At 43.3% G+C, this 20,467-nt stretch overlaps 2 protein-coding genes across 2 annotated transcripts in view; both read right to left on the bottom strand.

Annotated features, from left to right (window-relative positions):
• camk1da (calcium/calmodulin-dependent protein kinase 1Da) overlaps nucleotides 1-8,513 on the bottom strand; it is a 117,464-nt gene extending 108,951 nt beyond the window's left edge. The window contains exon 1 of the mRNA XM_017698887.2: nucleotides 7,883-8,513. Coding sequence (XP_017554376.1) covers nucleotides 7,883-7,977 — 95 coding nt within the window. The 5' untranslated portion in view covers nucleotides 7,978-8,513. The remainder of the gene's footprint in view (nucleotides 1-7,882) is intronic.
• Nucleotides 1-20,467, bottom strand: part of cax1 (cation/H+ exchanger protein 1) — a 1,125,587-nt gene that overhangs the window by 1,040,452 nt on the left and 64,668 nt on the right. The window lies entirely within an intron of this gene.

Below are 20,467 nucleotides of genomic sequence, written 5' to 3'. Positions count from 1 at the left end.
GTTTTAACAGAGTTCTCTTTGAATACTCTTAACATGCTCGTCAAATCTGTCCACTCACGGAAGGAGCTGGATACACAACCTACACTCTTAGAATAAAGGTACTAAACTGTCACTGGGGCAGTGCCCCTCAAGGGTACATCTCAGGACCTTTAGTCAGGGAACATAACTAAACCATAATCCACTGAAATTATATTTTCTAAGATATACTGGCTCCATAAACCCCGCTTCGGCTCCAGGCTGTTTATTTTATTGTTCTGTTTTAAAACATTTGGTTATGAAAAGGTACAAATACCAACTTTTCACCTGGAAAAACTGATTTAAGGTGCACAGTCAGGCCTTAAAACCACTGCTGCACCTTTGAGGGAACATTTACATTGTTTGTACCTTGAAAATGAAAAATGTACCTGCACAGAACCTTTATTTCAGTGTATGTTACAAAATGTTCTTCCAAACGCTGCACACATTTACACAATTCCACCAGAAATGTCTCCAAATCCCCAAATCTCATATAGTGCTGCTTTAAGTGAACAGTACATGGTTTAGAGTAGTTCCTTAATCAGACCAAAACTAACAGCCTACACACTTAAAAAACGGTTGTTTAATGGTTCTTAAGTAAAGAAAAATGTTCTCTATATGGAACCATGAACACTGACAGAACTCTTTGCATGATTAAAGGGTTCTTTGCAACATGAAAGTGTTCTTAAGAATGTGTTGTAAATGGTTCTCTATAGAGCTTTTCTGAACAGCATCCTATATAGCATCTTTACACCTTTAATCACGCAAAGGGTTCTTAAGAATGTGCTGTAGATGGTTCTATATAGAGCTTTTCTGATTAGGGCTCTAAATCACACCAAAAAGGGTTTTTCTGTTATATCAAGCTTGTAACAACAGAAGAACCCCTTTGGGTGCTACATAGAAACTTCTTCAAAAAGGTTCTATATAGAACAACCTACAGCACAGTCCCCATCAACCTGAAGAACCATTTAATGATGCAAAGGAACATTTAATCATGCAAAGGGTTCTTTGAGTGTTCATGGTTCTATAAAGAACCATTTACTTAACTAAAGATCCCTTTAAGAACCACCTTTTTTGAGTATATCTGATTATTCACAATGCTCTTTAACTGAATTTGACCTAGAGGGAAGTATCATTCACAAAAAACGAGAAGCAAGTAATGTTTGATTGGTGTTGTAAGGCAAGAATCTGCAACTCTTATTTTTTTTCTTGGGAACTACGAGGCACATTCCTCAGAAAGCAGGCGTTTAAGCTTAATCGCAGTCTGAGAGATAGCTAAAGATTACACAGCACTGCTGACTCCGCATAGCACACAGTAAGCAGACTATTACACAGCAGTTTACAAACTGGAACCGAGTACGTTGTTCATATCGGAGAGAAAAACAATTTCCCAAACAAACCCTGAGCCTCATCTCTCCTCTAAAAGTGCTGGTGAATACAAGTGTGGCAAAAATGGTTTTATAATAGTCACACTTTGTTCTCGGACATACCCTGTAGAAGTCATTTTAGGAGGGGGAGAGAAAGAGTGACAGAGAGAGAGAGAGAGAGAGAGAGAGAGAGAGATCCTGGAAAAGAGGACAAGGCCAGGAGCACGAGTGAAAGTGGAGCAGGCAATTAAGGGCTGCATGCCCTCAATGCCTACTCTCCTTTGTGTCTCTCCTGGTGCCTTTTCTTTACTTCTTGCTGTGTGTGTTTGTGTGTGCAAATACGTACGTGTGTGTACGGCTGTTTGTGTGTGTGTGTGTAAGGGTGAGCGAGCAGCTTAGTTAATGTCTCGGTATGTTTTTCTCTAGCAGTGACGAGCCGTCCCAGCACACAAGGCTACACCTGTTGAACGCTCATGTGATCTTTGTATGGCTTGTGGCTGGTCTGCGTGCTGAATAATTCAGCACAGAGCTCAGTTCTTCATCAACTCGTGAGGACAAGCACTCCCACACACAAAGACACCAGCTGAACTCAAGCCTACCTTATCACTAAATAGACCAAAACAGACATACGTTTTCATTGATTATATTTTAGAGGATTTCAAAAAGGACTGGATTAGCAATGAGAATGTCTGGAGACAACCATGCTGGGAAATGCTGGGATAAATGTGGGTGGGAATGCAGACTGATTTGATTGGGAACAAACTAAATGTGAAATTTATTAGACCAATCGAATGTCTCATGAAGGCAGAGCTCAAAGTAGGGGGCGATGGGGTGCTCATCAACATTAGCTGCGTTCCAAAGCCTCGGCTGCAGTTCAGGTAGTGCAGGTCCTCGGTAGGACTGTCCTATGACGACTCTCCTTAGCAGCCAATTGGTCACACAAATGGAGCAGTCCTAACGAGGCTGCGTAGTGACATCACCAGAAAGGTCCCGCCTCCTGCATCTGCAGCATGAACTTTGTGAGGGAACTGGTGAGAGAAAAATTTTTGTTTTTTTCAATTCTTTACGGAAATGGAGACGTTCTTATGCAGTACGGTAAACTTCATATACACAAATACTTCTAAACAAAATATGACAAACGGACGAATGTTTTAATCATTCATTTTACATTTTATAAGGTAGGGAGGACGAATTCAAGTACATGAACAACTTACATTTTACAGCGAACTCTGCTCCAATGGCTTCGTTTTCTGTCATTTTTCGTGGTGCCGTTTTTTTTCCCCGTCACGTCGTTCATGCGCCAAGAACTGTGGGTAACCAAAGGCCTGGAAGAACACATGTTGCTTTTTCGAAATCACTCAGAACGTAGGCTGCATTTCTAGGCGGTATGCGAAGGGTCCTTTAATTTGGAACCACCTTCTATGACGTAGTGGCCGATAAATGCAGCTGAAGCTTTGGAACGCAGCTACTGTCTAATGGACAACAAGGCCATCATTCGCCCATGGATGAAATGCTAATTAGCATGGCTGAGAACTTCCTCACAAATCTGTATTAAGGATCCAATTAAAAATGTAGATGAAAATAAACACTGCCTCTTACAAGGGGAAACTCATTCTGTTAAACCAGACTATACTTTAGCTTTCAGATCCTTCAAATACTTTTATGTTTGAGACAGAAATTTTAAGTGTTTTTCTGTAATCAGTTTGATGTTTGCTTGAGTTATCGATTGTATTTTGGATGTTAACAGAGCATGGAATAGAATAACCTGAAGCGAGGTTTAGAGATTATATACCTTTGCTGGCAGCAGATTTTGCTGCAGCCCAGCACAAGAACTTTCACAGGATGTCCCAGGACATGTATTCTCGTTACAAGATCACATCTTGTCCCATGAGGCAAGGACTGGATATGTCTCACTCTTGAAAGAGCATATTATTGTGGGAGTAAATAATTAAGAGGTCAGAGTCTCTGCATTATGTGATCAAAAACATGGAGCTCTGACGTTATGAGCCAGGCCACCATAATGATTAACTTGTCTAAGAATAATGAACCGTTTTGCTTAACCGATGTGCAGTGTGTGAGATATGATGCCATTACTGCACTTGACTAAGTTACGTAACAGGCACACTACACACAGTGAACTGCCTTTCTAAAAAGGCAGCAAAGAATTGTTCCAGCACAGAAGTGGTTTTGACCACAGGGCCCTTGGTCCTCATCCACAGCTGCGAGTGTGCAACTGACTGTCTTCTCAGGGATGGGAAGGATGGCATAGCTCAGTTCTCCCTGTCATTACTCTGCTTTACATTAGTACACATTTAGTATCATTTTAGTACATCGAATAGATCATGCAGCCTGAACGTAGAAGACAGTGAGCGTCTCCGAGCGGTTTCTGAGCTGCACGCTGAACTGCTCTACGGTGCTGTGTGGGTGGCCGGCTGGAAAGATGCAGTAATTAGCCGAAACCTGGTTGTTGGAGAGCGCTATGGAGTGAGAACTGGCCAGAGCTACACTCTTGAAAATGAGGGTGGAAAAAAGGTTCTTTCCATGGAAGAACCACTTTGGGTTCCTCGCAGCAGTAATGCTCTAATCAGTCCTCTGAACCCTCAGATGATCAACATTTCTGCACATAATACATAAAGATAGATAAAAAATATTGGCTATCTGGCGGTTCGGTTCAAGGACTGTTCTACACACTTAATAAAGATGGTTCTTCAAGGGTTCTTTAGTAAAGAAAATGGTTCTGTATAGAACCATGAACACTCCAAGAACAGCATGATCAAAGGGTTTTTGCATCATGAAAGGGTTCTTCAGACTGATGGAGAATGTGCTGTAGATGGCGCTATAAAGAACCTTTTTGAAAAGGGTTCTACACAGCACCCAAAGGGGTTCTTCTACTGTTACAAGCTTGGCATCGTAACCACAGAAAGACCCCTTTTGGTGCTACAAAGCACCCTCTTCAAACATCTTCTATATAGAAACATCTACAGCACATTCTTAAGAACGCTTTACATGATTAAAGGGTTCTTTGCATCATGAACTGGTTCTTTAGATTGATGGGGAATGCGCTGTACATGGTTCTATATAGACCTTTTCTGATAAGGGCTCTACATAGCACCCGAAGGGGTTCTTTGACTGTTACAAGTTTGACGTCCTCAAATCTACAGCTTTCTTAAGAACCCTTTTTAATCATGCAAGGTGTTCTTTGAGTGGTCATGGTTCTATATAGAACCCTTTTCTTCATTAAAGAACCCTTTAAGAACCAGCCTTTTTAAGCATGTAAAGATCCTTCTGAAGGATTATTCTCTAAAGAGACGTTTTTGTAAATGAGATGTCCGAGTGTGAAGACCTTTTTATATTTTATATGTGAAAGTCCCAAACCAATGAATATTTTGGTCCTAGAACGGTACGTCTTAACCTAGAACCACATATAAAGTCTTCGTTTAAGAGTAACACTGGTAGAAAAACCGGTGTGAATAAAACACACACAACACCTTTTACAAACAATGGTGCAGAAATGTGAACCCAAACACAGTGAATCTGTTGACCTATTTAGACACGTGAATGAAGATCTGTGACAGAGGCTGCCAGGACAAAAGAAAGCAGGCCCTTCGTTAATCAGGTAAGTCGTCTGTGTGTGCAATTGTGTACGCCTGGCCATCCAGATGGCTGTCTGGTCGTTGAGCAGCTCAGTGCTGGAAATCAGACGAATGACAGGGCGAGTGCAACCGGGTCAAAAGTGAGGAGCGGAGGTCAGGGCCGTGCGAAAGCAGCTCTGAGTGAGAGAGGATCTGGCAGTGGCAGATGACGAGAGTGACGGCTGTTAATGATTCAGAAGCGGAGCCTTTTCCTATAAAGAACACGCCCTCAAAGCAGAAACAAGCCTGTCAGTACAGAGAGATCAGCTGGTTATCAATGTGCAGATGATTATGCTTGCATGTGTGCACAGTGGTGGATCCAACATACTACTGAATTTATATGAGAGGAAAACATTCTTAGGGAGACCTGTCCAAGTTGCCATGACTCCTGGCTCTTAGGTTGCCATGACGGCGGTGTCCTAGCACCAAGCTTAGATCCACCTCATCCAAGTGTAAAGGAAGAGAGCCATACATGCACACAGTGCAGTCACTTCACGGCACTCACTGCAACAGCCTACCTGGCTGCACAAAGTGGAATCCCACATTACTGTCATTTAATAATTTAATAATAAACCCTGGTGTTGACAGTTATGCAACGCAGAGCGGATGCAGTCTATTCAAGGACTCTCACGCCATAATCCGACCTAGTTAATCCAAGCCTCGGTGCGACCGTCCTCGAGCGCTCGGCTGTCTCAGTGCGACACGCAAGGCTTATATCACATGTGCCCCCTCGAGCATGGGTGGTCCCCTTTGTGTTTATAGGGTGAACAGCTTGTGGCAATGCATTGTGCCTCCCTACAGACTGTACAAGGGGGCTAATGATTCTCACAAGGAGACTATAAAGCTTCCCGTGGAACAATAGCAGTGGGGTATTACTGCTCAGGCAAAGCAAACAACAGTACGCTGGTTAGGCTGCGGCCCCAGTGAATGCCAGCATCCTCATTTAGTAGCTACCAATAAGAAAATCTGACATATGGCCACATATGCACATGTCAGAAAGGGTTAGGCATATATGTACTGTTCATATATATATCAAATATTGGACACGTGCATAAAACATGGGCCATTCCTATATGTCTAATAGGAGAATGAATACAAAAGCGCAGGAAATATAGGTCATACCTATACAGTACATCAAATACAAACACGGATATATTTTAAAGCAAAAAATATAAATGAAATATGTAACATTAAGTGAACTGAGTAATAGATTTCATCCATATATGGATATTTTTTTCTACCGTATATTTTTAAATACACATGTTACACGCATATCGCTCCTGTCGGAACAAAACCTTGTATGTCCAAAATGACAGCTTCACAGGAGGAGCAAAAAAAGATGCTTTCCTTTTAATGTGAGCCAATGGAACCAGAATTTTCTCTTAGTCATTGTGGGCTGTTTCTTTTGGTCCATTCATCATGGAAATTACACACAATATAAAGGCCAACAGGCATCTTCAATCTACGTCAAAAGCTGGAAAACGACAAAAACGGAGATACAAGGTTTTGTTCCAACACAAACGTTGGAATATGTTTGCATAAGTCAACACATGGCTGAAATATATGTCCCCCACTCGTATAAGTTGGGTGTAAAGGAAGTCTATGTGCGCTGATTCAGGTCATCCTGCCAAAAGAAATTAGAAACCAGGATTAAAACCTAATGGTTGTGCTTGCTGACGGGAATTGGCTTGATGATTTCCAACAGAGACCACTAGTTTCCTGTAGAATATCTACTGATGCCATTAGGAGACCTGTTAAAACATTAACCTAGGATCGTTGATATGCACGGTGATGTCAACCCCTTAAAAAGGCAACACACATTACAAAACCATTAGGAACCAACAGAAACACTTCATAGCGTATATGTTTGTTTTCTTTGTCCAGCAGGAATATATCTAAGATCCATAAGCTGTCATATATAAGATTTTCGTGTGGGTATTAGCCGTGGTTCATAACACTGTGGGCATGTGTTGAAGATGAACACAACCACAGCGGATATCACTAACTAGCCGTGACCTGTTTACGCTACAGTTTGGGTGATAACTTAAAGCGGAATGTGTGAAATAAATGTGGCAGAGGAAGAAATAATCACAGAAAAGGCTGCTAGCTTACGCTGCTCTACGAGTAAACAGTCCAGAAACGATGAGCAGCCCGTTGCTGGGGTCGCCCGTTGCTATGAGTGAGGAGGGGGGTGGGGGGGCTAAGCCAGGGCAAGTGCATCTCTCCAGGCTAAACGGTGCTCTTTACCCACAATATCTGACTACGTCGTGCTTAGGGAACCTTGAGGAGAGAGTTATGTATTTCTTTAAGCAAAAATAACTGACAGCAAACTTCATGTGTCTTCTCAGTGAACGATAGTTTAGCCCGTGTTAACGCTGTGTTAGCCGTTGAAACAGAAACGAGGCTCAAGTTGGCTTCTTATTTAAATTTCCCCGTTCCACCTTAAATGGTGCAGCGGTTACAGTGTGAAACCCGGGGCTGTCTTTTCTCCAGTATCTTGTTCGAATTTTCCTGTTCCGCCTTAAATGGTGCAGCTGCTACACCGTGAGACCCGGGGCTGTCTATTCTCCAGTTTCTTGTACAAATTTCCCCGTTCCACCTTAAATGGTGCATCAGTTATATTCGGGCGCCTGAGGCTTCGTATTCGCCCGTTGGAATTGTCCCGTTCCACCTTAAACGGTGCAGCAGTTATATTCTGGCGACTGAGCCTTTTTAATCTAGTTTCTAGTATGATTTTCCCCCCTTTCCACCCTAAACGGCGCGGCAGTTGCTGCACCATTTAAGGTGGAACGGGATAATTCGAACAAGTAGCCGACTTCAGCCTCATGACCTTACAAGAAGAAAACAATAACAAACAAAGTCACTCACGTTCCGAGGATCTCCTTGAACTCGAATATTTTCTTGATGTCGTCCACTTGCTTCTTCCACGAGTCTTTGCCCGACTCTCCGTTCTCCCGAGCCATGGTGGCGGAACCGGGGGAGGGAGGACCGCGGACGGACGGACGGACGGCGGCGGCTGTAGCTTTTTCTTGGATCCCCGGAGGAGAACACGCCGCTTTCCCACGGTTCGAGTTACACTTCCTGCTGCTGTACAGAGACACGATGCGGATAGACGGGACCGAACAGAGACCCCCACCGCCCTCCTTCTCTCCTAACGCCTGTTACGGAGAGAGAGAGACACGCGCGCGCTTCCCGCCGCCGCACACCTGCAACGGCTTTAAACGGCTTTGACGTAACCCACTCATAGAGGGGGGGGGGGGCTTTATCTGTCCGCGCGAGCGCGTGTGCGCGCTCCTCCAGAGAAGCGGCAACGGGAACGGAGGACACGACGAGGACCGAGCCGGTTGTTATGGCGATGAGTGAGGGAGTGAGGGAGTGAGTGGGAAGATGCTCGCGGCACCGACCCGCCGGCGCGCGCGGAGGGAGAGAGGGCGGAGAGAGCGCGTGCGGATTGTTCGCACTGCGCCAAACGGCCGCGCGAACTGTTAAAAGCGCGCACGCTCGACTTCAGTGAAGAGCACATGTCACACCTCCGTAAGAGAGAGAGGGAGAGAGAGGGGGAAAGAGGGAGAGAGAGGGAGAGAGAGAGGGAGAAAGAGGGAGAGAGAGAGGGAGAGAAAGGGAGAGAGAGAGGGGGAAAGAGGGAGAGAAAGGGAGAGAGAGGGAGAGAGAGGGGGAAAGAGGGAGAGAGAGGGAGAAAGAGGGAGAGAAAGGGAGAGAGAGGGGGAAAGATGGAGAGAAAGGGAGAGAGAGGGGGAAAGAGGGAGAGAGAGAGGGAGAGAGAGGGGGAAAGAGGGAGAGAGAGGGGGAGAGAGGGAAAGAGGGGGAGAGAGGGAGAGAGGGGGGAGAGGGAGAGGGGAGAGAGAGGGGGAGAGAGAGAGAGAGAGAGAGGGAGAGAGAGGATGATTTAGTAACTCAGATTCATTCAGAGTGGTTTGAGGTGAGGTGGAGAAACTTAACACTCAGATTTCTTTACAGCGGTGATAGGAACCAGAGGTACCAGGGGTCTCCACATCTACAAAACAGTTTTGATGATGGTAAAATGGTGAAAAATCTGGGGAAAAAAAGTTTTCTTTAGGGACTACTTTGCTCTACAACGTCCCGCGTGTATCCCTCCGCCATGCATGGACAAATTAAAATACATTTAAAGCCAAAACTTTATCACAAAACTGTTGTCTCAGCCATCAGGCAGCATATTAATAACTATTTAATGTAATGACTTTCTGTGAGGGGGCTTTTAGAGGTGGACGTCTGGTTCCCATCACCACCACTGTGAACAGTTGTGTCTCTTGGAGTGTTTCCCACCAAACCACTCCGAATGACTTTACATGTCAACAGTTTAATTACGCAGAATTTTTTATAAATTGGTGGAGGTCCCCTTTAAGTAGCAGTGCACAAAACAAGGTTTTACAGTAAGTGAAGGCCGAGTTTGACACTTTAGCTACATCTGGTGGAATATGTGAGTAGTCCATCCTCGAAATAAGCAAATAAATAATTAGACAGATTAATAAATAAACAAATCCACCTGATATCTCTGGGGCGTTTGGTTGTAACTGGTGACAGTCATGGTTTTGTGCTGGCTGCAAGTGCTTTTACTGCAGTAGCAGTATTATTAGGGTTGGATGCTTGTGTTGCATGACTGCCACCTGCATGCCTGCAGAGGCTGTCACATGCTGCAGAATGCTCTGTGATCAGTCCAGCCAGTGGCAGAGAGAGAGAGAGAGAGAGAGAGAGAGAGAGAGAGAGAGCAGCACTGCTGTAGTCTTCTGCGCTCATGAGTATTCCAGCTGCAACCTACTGCAGTTTCTCAGCTCAGGAAAATCTATTGCCCCTCGCTCATTCTCTCTGCCAGCACTGAGTCAGCAAATCCTACCAGCTTGATCTGTGCACACCATCCCACCCCCCACCACCAACATGCTGCTACTACCCCTTGCTTCTAGATGAATGTCATGTATGGCTGACCGCTCAGCAATGGTGCCAAAAATGAAAGAGCCCCACACATGACAATGTAATTTGCCTGTTTATTCACTGTCGTTATGTCTCAAATCAAGTCAATGCCCTCAAGTCATCTAACATTAGCCTAAATGTTGATCTATTTAAGATTTTAATATCATACATAATGGATATTAACATTATGACCACCTCCTTGTTTCTACGCTCATTGTCCATTTTATCAGCTCCACTTACTGTATAGGTGCACTTTGTAGTTCTACAGTTACAGACTGTAGTCCATCTGTTTCTCTGATACTTTGTTACCCCCTTTTACCCTGTTCTTCAGTGCTCAGGACCCCCATGGACCCTCACAGAGCAGGTACTGAGAATAGTTCACCAACCAAAAATATCCAGCCAACAGCGTCCTGTGGGCACCTGTGACCACTGATGAAGGACTAGAGGATGACCAACACAAACTGTACAGCAGCAGATGAGCTGTCGTCTCTGACTTTACATCTACAAGGTGGACTGACAAGGTAGGAGTGTTTAATAGAGTGGACAGTGAGGGGACACAGTGTCCAGCAGCACTGCGGTGTCTGATCCACTCACACTAGCGCAACACACACTAACACACCACCACCACATCAGTGTTACTGCAGTGCTGAGAATGACCCACCACAGTTAAAGCTGGCACCCCACAACAAAACATTACTAGAAGCATAATAGCGCAAAGCCGAGGAAAAAGCCACGCATGCCTCAGATGCCGCTGCAGTGGAGCACCTTAATTATTCACAGTCCCCAAGTGCAAATACTTCAGTCAAAATGTGGGGTAGTAGCTGAACTACAATTTTCATGTATCGTGCTATTTTTCACTGATATATACACTATATTGCCAAAAGTATTTGCTCGTCTGCCTTCACTCGCATATGAACTTGAGTGACATCCCATTCTTAATCCATAGGGTTTTAATATGATGTTGGCCCACCCTTTGCAGCTATAACAGCTTCAACTCTTCTGGGAAGGCTTTCCACAAGGTTTAGGAGTGTGTTTATGGGAAATTTTGGCCGTTCTTCCAGAAGCACATTTGTGAGGTCAGACACTGATGTTGGATGAGAAGGCCTGGCTCACAGTCTCCGCTCTAATTCACCCCAAAGGTGTTCTATCGGGTTAAAGTCAGGACTCTGTGCAGGCCAGTCAAGTTCTTCCACACCAAACTCACTCATCCATGTCTTTATGGACCTGCTTTGTGCACTGGTGCTCAGTCATGTTGGAACAGGAAGGGGCCCAAACTGTTCCCACAAAGTTGGGAGCATGAAATTGTCCAAAATCTCTTGGTGCTGAAACATTAAGAGTTCCGTTCACTGGGACTAAGGGGCCGAGCCCAACTCCTGAAAAACAACCCCACACCATAATCCCCCCCGATTAGCAGACAGAGAAGCGTGACTCGTCACTCCAGAGAACACGTCTCCACTGCTCTAGAGTCCAGTGGCGGCGCTTTACACCACTGCATTCGACGCTTTGCATTGTGCTTGGTGATGTAAGACTTGGATGCTGCTGCTCGGCCATGGAAACCCATTCCATGAAGCTCTCTACACTGTTCATGAGCTAATCTGAAGGTCACATGAAGTTTGGAGGTCTGTAGCGATTGACTCTGCAGAAAGTTGGCGCCCTCTGCGCTCTATGCCCCTCAGCTAAACATAATACTAAATTGATATTTAGTGTGTCCATTCTTTTCAGGAGACTCACTTTCAGGTTCTCAAAGCCATCTGCAGGGATATTTTTCCACACCTCTACATGTACCTCCCCAACATGAATATCATATACTATATACTTTAGGCCAAAAACATAAAGCAAAACTAATACAAAATAATATCTGAGGAATCAGGCAGTGTATTCATGACCGTTGTCATGTAATACGTTTCTGTATAAGGAGCTTTTAGAGGCATTAAACTCTTCAGATGTCTGGTTCCCATCAACACCACTGTGAACAATTCTGACTTGGGTAGTTTTTTCACAACAGAGCCTTTCACACATCAAATTTATTTGCAACTTAATCATTTAATTATGCAGAAGATTAGAAAAATTGGTGGAATTCTAATTTAAAGATCATTTTGACTGGAAATGAAATAAATGAAGGGAAGTTTCTGACTTTTGCACTGTGCTGTATGGATTCTGGATGTTTTTAATATATAACATATATTCTGGATATTATATAGAATTATATTTATATTATATATAAATGCTATAGATTATTATTTCAGCTTATTTTATACTGAAGTTTAAGTTAAGTGATTCTCGTTCAGGGTCACGCTATTGAGAACCACACCACGCAGGAGACAGTGGTAATATGTCGCCATCTAGTGTATTAACTAACTGCAACTAGTAAAATGGGAAGATAGATAGATAGATAGATAGATAGATAGATAGATAGATAGATAGATAGATAGATAGATAGATAGATAGCGAATGCTCGAAGTACACTTGGCGCGTTTTGCTTATATACCTCCCTTAGTGGTTAGAACAACACCCCGTTTCAAATACATTCCTGACTGACGCCTCCTGTTCCCCACACTAAGCCAGTGCAACTGTTCTGCTTTTCTTAAAGTCTCCATTGTTACCCCTTGTCTTAATATATCACAAAAGGAGAAATGTCCCATCGGTACTCCTGTGTTTATACATCACAGAAGGAGAAGTGTACCGATCAGTCAGGGGTGAGACAAAGTGTACTGGTAGGTCAGGGAGACAAAGTGTACTGATAGGTCAGGGAGACAAAGTGTACTGATAGGTCAGGGAGACAAAGTGTACTGATAGGTCAAGGAGACAAAGTGTACTGATAGGTCAAGGAGACAAAGTGTACAGGTAGGTCAGGGAGGCAAAGTGTACAGGTAGGTCAGGGAGACAAAGTGTACTGGTAGGTCAGGGAGGCAAAGTGTACAGGTAGGTCAGGGAGACAAAGTGTACTGGTAGGTCAGGGGTGCATAGATGATTATACAGTTATTAGTAAGGTGTTACAATACTGATATAATACTGATCATTGACCTAGAGTATAATACTGATTTTTCTAACAGAAAGACAGATAGCTAGATAGACAGGTAGATACTTTATTGATCCCGAAGGAAATGTAGCAAGTAGAGTTTTGTCACTGCTCCCACTTCTGTGTCTGTGTTCTCCATTTGTGTCTGCTCCTGTTCTGCGTTGTTGGCCCCTCCCAGTCACGATTAGCCCCTTCCAGTCCTGTCCATGTGTTTGTGTTGTGTTTTAGTCCACGTGCTTTCTTTGTTTTGATTCCCGGTCTGGCCCCTTGTTTTGTGACTCTGCCCCTGATTGTTTCCACCTGTTTTCTGCCTGTCCCTTGTTATCCCTTGTTATATAATCCCCGTGTTTGCCCTGGTCTATGTTGGTCTTTGATGGTGTAAAGTATGGACGAGGGGCAACACATGCAGCTCACCCTTGCATCTTTATTGTTTACTTGCCTCATTACGTACATGTGCGCGTTTTCGAACTACGGGTGGCCTTTAGGTACATAATATGTGACATCCCCACACTTGAAGTTTTTTTTTTGCATTGAACATGCATATAACTTTGTAAATGTACATGCTTTGGGCTGTGCAGAACCTAACGTCAACAACGTTAATACAAACAATTTCAGACTATAATGCTCTCCAAACATAATAAGGGAAGAGATGTTTGCTAACTACATGAACTGTGCATGCGACAGCATATGTACAAGAATAGCTTGACTTTGCATTATAATCTGAACATTTCTGCGATGCATATATGACAGTAAGTTTCAATCCAGTCAGCTGATCGACAGTAACTTAAACTGTGTCCTGTGTATGTGTGTGTCCGAGATTCAGTCCTTGTATCTCGCTGGCATTATCACTTGTCTTACAGACCTTGTGAAGTATTCCTCTCTCAAAGGATTCTCAGTTAAATCAAATTGTTCTGCAATACCAGTTTCAGCAGGTGAACTGGTTTCACTGACCTGCGGCTCGAAACAAGAATCAGCAACAACATTGGGTGAGGTTGATGGGAAGTCCTTTTCAGCTGTTTTGAGGAGGTGTTTTCGGTTTCTCCTGTAGGTTCTTCCATCTGGCGTCTGAACAATGAATGATCTTGGCTGCTCATGCTTGCTGATCACAATAGCAGGTTGCCAATGTTGCCTTCTCTGAATTCTCACCTTCTCTCCTGTGTATATGCTTGGCAGGCTCTTTGTCTGTCTGTCATAATAGCTCTTCCGCTTTAGTTGTCTCCTCTCCAGCTTGTCCTGAATCTGAATTTTGCTTTCAGGTGTTAATAGAACATTGGAGGTAGGGAGTTTGGATTTCAATCGAAGGCCCATCAGTAGCTGTGCTGGTGTGTAACCTATGCCCTCTAGTGGCGTGTTACGATATTCCAGCAGCACAATGTATGGATCACCTTTACCATCTTGAGCTGTCTTGAGTAGATTCTTGATGGTCTGCACGGTTCTTTCTGCTTGGCCGTTTGACTGTGCATGTCCCGGACTTGACGTTATATGTTTGAACTACCTGTCTCTTGCAAAGTTGCTGAATTCTGCACTGGCATATTGTGGACCATATCAGACACAACAATGTCTAGTATGCCATGCCTGGCAAACACTGATCTTAGAGACATGATGATGCCTTGAGCGGTTGTGTTGGAAAGTTTGCTGATCTCAGGGAACTTGGAATAGAAATCTACACATAGGAGGTACTCTGCTCCTTTGCAGTGGAACAGGTCAGTTCCATCCAGGACCATGGTCTTCCTGGCAGTGAATGGGACAGTAGAGGCTCTCAGAGATAGCTGTTTCTGTTGGCATTGCACACAGCACATTGTGACACAAAGTCCTCTATTTGAACTGATATGCCAGTGCAGTACAATATGTCCCTTGTTCTTTCTTTGCATTTTACCAGTCCAAGATGTGATTCATGGATTCTGTTCAGCATTTCTTGCCGTAATTGATTTGGTATGATGATTTTGGCAGCTTTGAACAGCAGTCCTGATGTATAGCTTATTTCCTTTTTGAATGTCCAATATGCTTGGATTTCCTTTGGGACGGCATTTTTCTCATTGGGCCATCCATCCATAGTCATTGTGCATAGTAGTTCGTCTCTGGATCGTTAGCTGTTGCCTTTTGGAATGTGGTTAGCTTTTCTTCGGATATGGGCAGCTGTGCCGTGATCTAGTTCACTTCTAGTTGTTCGCCTAGCAAGTCTTCAGTCTGCTCATTCAGATGTGCGCTCATTCAGAGTGTATCTGTGAAGTGCATTTCTTTGCCTGGTTTGTATTCGACACAGAAAATGTATTTTTGAAACCTGAGCAACATTTGCTGTAACCTTGGTGGGGCCTTGTGCAACGGCTTTTGGAATATGGTCTCTAAAGGCTTATGGTCACTTTTAACCAGAATTTCTTTGCCATACACATACTGGTGGAACTTTTCACAACCATAGACAATGGCAAGCAGTTCCTTCTCTATCTGTGCGTATCTGCGTTGTAAGTCAGTACATGCACAAGATCCATAAGCCACTGGCTTTCCATCCTGAAGAACAGCTGCTCCAATGCCTTCTGAGCTCGCATCTACAGAGTGTCACAGGTACTTTGACATCATAGAGCTTTAGTGTGGGAGCGTTTGTGAGCAGAGATTTCAGCTTTTCAAAGCTTTGTGCTTGACTTTGTTCCCAGTGCCACTGAGTGTCATGCTCAAGCAGTTTTCTGAGAAGTGCACTGACTTCTGACAGGTTGGGAATAAACTTGGAAAGGTACTGGACCATGCCCATGAATCTCATGAGTGCTTGCTCATTTTCTGGTGTAGGCATATGTGTTATAGCTCTCTTGTTTTTGTTGAGTTTCAAATTCCACTGTCTTGCCCTTTTCAGCACTTGGATGAGTCTGCTGTCATGTTCCTCGACTGTTTCACCCCAGACTAAGATATCATCCATAACATTGACAATACCTTCCAGGCCTTCAATCATCTCTGCAATTGACCTTTTAAAATACCTCAGAGGCTGAGGACACCCCAAAAGGAAGTAGAAGGAATCTGTATCTCCCAATGGGTGTGTTAAATGTTCAGAGCTTGGAGCTATCATTTTCAAGTTTGATCTGCCAAAATCCTTGATTGGCATCTTGCACAGAGAATATTTTTGCATTTGGCATGCTGGAAACCACCTCTTTCACTGTGAGCAGTGGGTAGTGTTCTCATTTAATTACTTTATTAAGGTCTTGGGGATCAATACATATCCTGATCTTGTGTGGTTTCACCACTGTGACCATGCTGTTTACCCAGTCATTCTGTTCATGCTGTCTGGTGATTACACCCAATTTCTCTTCTTTTTGTGTAGTTCATCAATGATTTTGTCTTTCAGGGCAATCGGGACTTTTCTTGGCGAATGAATCACTGGTGAGACCTTGGGATCTACTTGAATGTGGTGATGCCCTGGTAGGCATCCAAGACCAGTGAACAGATCATCAAAGTCTTTTAAAATGTCATTTTCAGTTGTGATTCCATGCACTCTTTTAACCATGCCTAACATCTTGCATGTCTCACATCCTAGTATCGCTGGTACCTCACTGCCAACAATGTGAAATTCAATTTTGCATTTTTGGCTTTTGGTTCACAGGTGAGTGTTAGCTTTCCCAATGGTGACATGTGGTGGCCAGAATATGTGAGCAGTTTTTTTAAAGCTGAATTTTTGAGCTTTGTTCCAAGTCTGAGTGACTTGTAGACCTTTGCTGAGATGACATTGCATTCAGCACCAGTGTCCAACTTGAAGACAATGTTCTTGTTTATTTTGAGGTTTTCAGTCCAATTATTCCTTTCACTTTGGGCTTCTGTTGTGACAATGCCAATGGTTTTCTGATTTTCTGTTCTTTTGATTTAAACCGTTCCAATGAAGAAACCTTCCTGCTCTGCCTTTTGTTCTACTGTATGCATTTTTCTCATCATACTGCTCTGATTTTTTGTTTTGCACATTTTGCATTTTGGCGAAGTGATTCTTTTTGTTGCAGGATTTGCACACTTGGCCATAGGCAGGACGTTGTTTATGTTCCTAACCATATCTGGAACAGATTGCTTCTGTTGCTTCTAGTTTGGATTTATTTTTGTGTTCAAAACAAACTGTCTTTGTTTTGTTTCTGTCATTCTGTTTTGTATTTCTGACGAATTTGACCTTGTTTATTTCAACTTCTTCATTGAGCACTTTCACTTGACTGGGTGTCACTTCATTTGCACAACAGATATGTATGGCCTTTGTCAATGTCAGATGTGTATCTCTTAGCAGCCCAGCCTTACCAAGCTCTTGGTTTTCCTTAATACCACAAACAATCCTGTCTCTGATTAACAAGTCATGCAACTCATGCAACTACGGGTGCCCTTTAGGTACATAATATGTGACAGTTGGATATGTTTATAGGCTTGTTTGATGTATGTGCTGTTTGATTTGTACGTTTGTTTGATTGTTCTGTTGGAAGGGTTTCATTGTGTTCCATGGTTGTAATTCATCTTGTCTGTCCCCTATTCGATCCATGTTGGCTATTTGAGCCTGGACTATTCTGACCACGACCCTGGATTTGCCCAAAATAAAACTCTCTTATCTCAGCGTATGCGTCCGCTTCCTCGCTCCCAGGCGTTACACCATTATTTGTCAATCACATGTAGTTCTGATTTCACCAAGTGTTAGCAGAGCTTAGTTGTCCTTGGCCTTATTTAACCTAATCTAAAGAAAAGGGCGAAGTCATTCCCTTTGGCTGATTTCCATTTTTGGCTTATTCCCAGTTACCTCACCTCAGATGAATACCCTTCTTTCAAAAAGATGACTAGCCCAGTAAAAATATATTTAATCAAAGATCTGCCAAGATTCCTTCATCTCCAAACGGTAATTCTGTGAGCGGAGCTGAAGCAGAGATTGTCTAACCAAGTGATGGTGAAGTAACTTTACCACAGTCTCTCAGGGCTGCTCACGAATTGTGGCTTAAATGAGTGGGAACAGATCTTTCCTGGACTCTTTTAGCAGAACCCACTAAGCTTGAAGTGGACCGTTAAGCTAAATTCAAAGGAAATTCCACCAATTTCTCTCAACATTTCTGGATAATTAAATTGTTAATATGTACAAAAAGTCATTCAGAGTGGTTTGATGTGAAATGCTCTGATTTTGAGAAACTTGGAGAATGGTTGTGATAGGAACCAGACGTCTGGAGAGTTTATTGCCTCTGAAAGCTTCCTTGCAGAGAGTTATTACATGAAATAGTGAAGAATTGGCTGTCTGATGCCCAAAACATTACACTGTGATAGTTTTTAGATAAACATTGGGGTTACAGTGTAACCAGTGTTTAACCCAATGTTTAAAATCCATTAATGGTGGAGAGATACATGTAGGGTGTTATAAGGCAAAGTAGTCCCCAAAGTTTCTGTATTTGCCACTATTTGACCATTATCAACGTTACATTGAGGGAGATTTTTTGATAATATGAAATAATTAAAGTGTTACATGGCTTTAGTTGTGGATGAGTAGTTGTTGCTGTATGTGTGTGTGTGTGTGTGTGTGTGTATCTGTGAGTGACCTTGAGATTTTGGGACAAGGAGGCCTTATGAAAAGCTGTGACTGGATGGGACACAGACACACCACTGGAGTGTGTTTATATCATGAAACACTGAAATTGCCATTCAGAAAAAAAGAAAAGTGCCCATGCAGCAGAAATAAATTCAAACACATAAATCCAAAGTAATAAATGGGTATAAAGTTGAAAGTTAGGCTTGAGAGCAGCCTTCGCCTGTGATAATTGAAAAAATATATATATATTTCTTGGCTTGGAAATAAGGTTAGTGTTGTTTATTCAAATAGCGATGATGTGAAGATGATCAGGAAATCTCCACTGACACCCTCTTGCTTGCATATAAAAAAAATGATTGCATAGGAAGATCAATGTCAAATCAGACACCCGGGTTTGTCTGAGAGAGAATGAAAGCCAAAAACACCTCTCCAGAAATAGCTCTGAGTCCAGGCTTTATAGCCCGGTTGCTTACATGAAAGTAAGACACATACGGAACTGATTAAATGACTTCATCTTGTTTGGAAATGAGAGAGAGAGAGAGAGAAAAAGGGGAGAGAAAGAGGCCCATTGAGCTGTAGACCAGGGCCCTCTTAACTAAACATTCCATATGAAATTTCAGACCCACACAGCTAGATTATATGAGGCCCCAAACTCATAACATCGAGTTTCATATGAAAGCTCAGATACCTCATTAGCATTTTTAATAGAAAAAATATGATGACGAGGCCAAGTGTTAGAAAAATCAGTATTATACTCTATGCTTCTGATGTGTAACCATGCATGTACATGAGGCAGACAGGCGCTCTTTGCCCGACATACATTGCTGATATAGGCTACTGATGTACGTGCGTACATCAGCACAACAAGCACTTTGGCTTAGCATGTCAAAACGGGATGTGTTAGACAAGAATTAACTGGAGCTGGAGGCGGGACACTGCCTAAGGGTATGGGAAACAAGCGCCTGAGGATGAAAGATTAACACCCAGTAGAATATATAAGCCACATGCACATTCTGATGTTTGAGCATTTGCATTCAGACTACATCCTGTATGTAGTTTGCTTCCTTGCTGCAAGCATAAAAACATCAAAGACAACTAGTGATCTTCTTCTTCTTCTTTCGGCTGCTCCCTTTAGGGATCGCCACAGCGGATCATCTGCCTCCATCTTGCCCTATCTACTGCCACCTCTACTTTTACACCAACCATCTCCATGTCCAGCTTCACCACATCCATAAACCTTCTCTGAGGTCTACCTCTTCTCCTTCTACTCCAACATTCTTTGCCCAATATATCCACTATTCCTCCTCAACACATGTCCAAACCATCTCAACCTGGCCTCTCTGGCTTTATCTCCAAACTGCTCCACCTTCACCGTCCCTCTGATCTGCTCATTTCTAATCTTGTCCATCCTCGTCACTCCCAACGAAAATCTCAGCATCTTCATCTCCGCCACCTCCAGCTCAGCCTCCTGTCTTTTAGACAGAGCCACAGTCTCCAAACCATACATCATAGCAGGACGCACTACTGTCTTGTAGACCTTCCCTTTCACTCTTGCTGCTATCCTTCTGTCACACATCAGCCCTGACACCCGTCTCCACCCACTCCATCCTGCCTGCACCCTCTTCTTCACCTCTTTTCTACACTGTCCATTGCTCTGGATGGTTGAGCCAAGATATTTGAAGTCATCCACCTTTATGACCTCTACTCCTTGCATCCTCACCTTTCCACCTGACTCCCTCTCATTCACACACATGTATTCCGTCTTGTCTCTACTGACCTTCATTCCTTTCCTCTCCAGTGCAAACCTCCACCTCTCCAGATTCTCTTCCACCTGCTCTCTACTCTCACCACAAATTACAATGTCATCTACAAACATCATGGTCCATGGAGCCTCCTGCCTGACCTCATCTGTCAACCTTTCCATCACCATTGCAAAAAAGAAGGGGCTCAAAGCTGATCCCTGATGTAACCCTAC

This window comes from Pygocentrus nattereri, chromosome 1 (assembly GCF_015220715.1).
Source record: "Pygocentrus nattereri isolate fPygNat1 chromosome 1, fPygNat1.pri, whole genome shotgun sequence".
In the NCBI taxonomy this organism is placed as follows: domain Eukaryota; kingdom Metazoa; phylum Chordata; class Actinopteri; order Characiformes; family Serrasalmidae; genus Pygocentrus; species Pygocentrus nattereri.
Note: the sequence above shows the minus strand (reverse complement) of the source record. Positions and strands in the feature narration are given on the sequence as shown.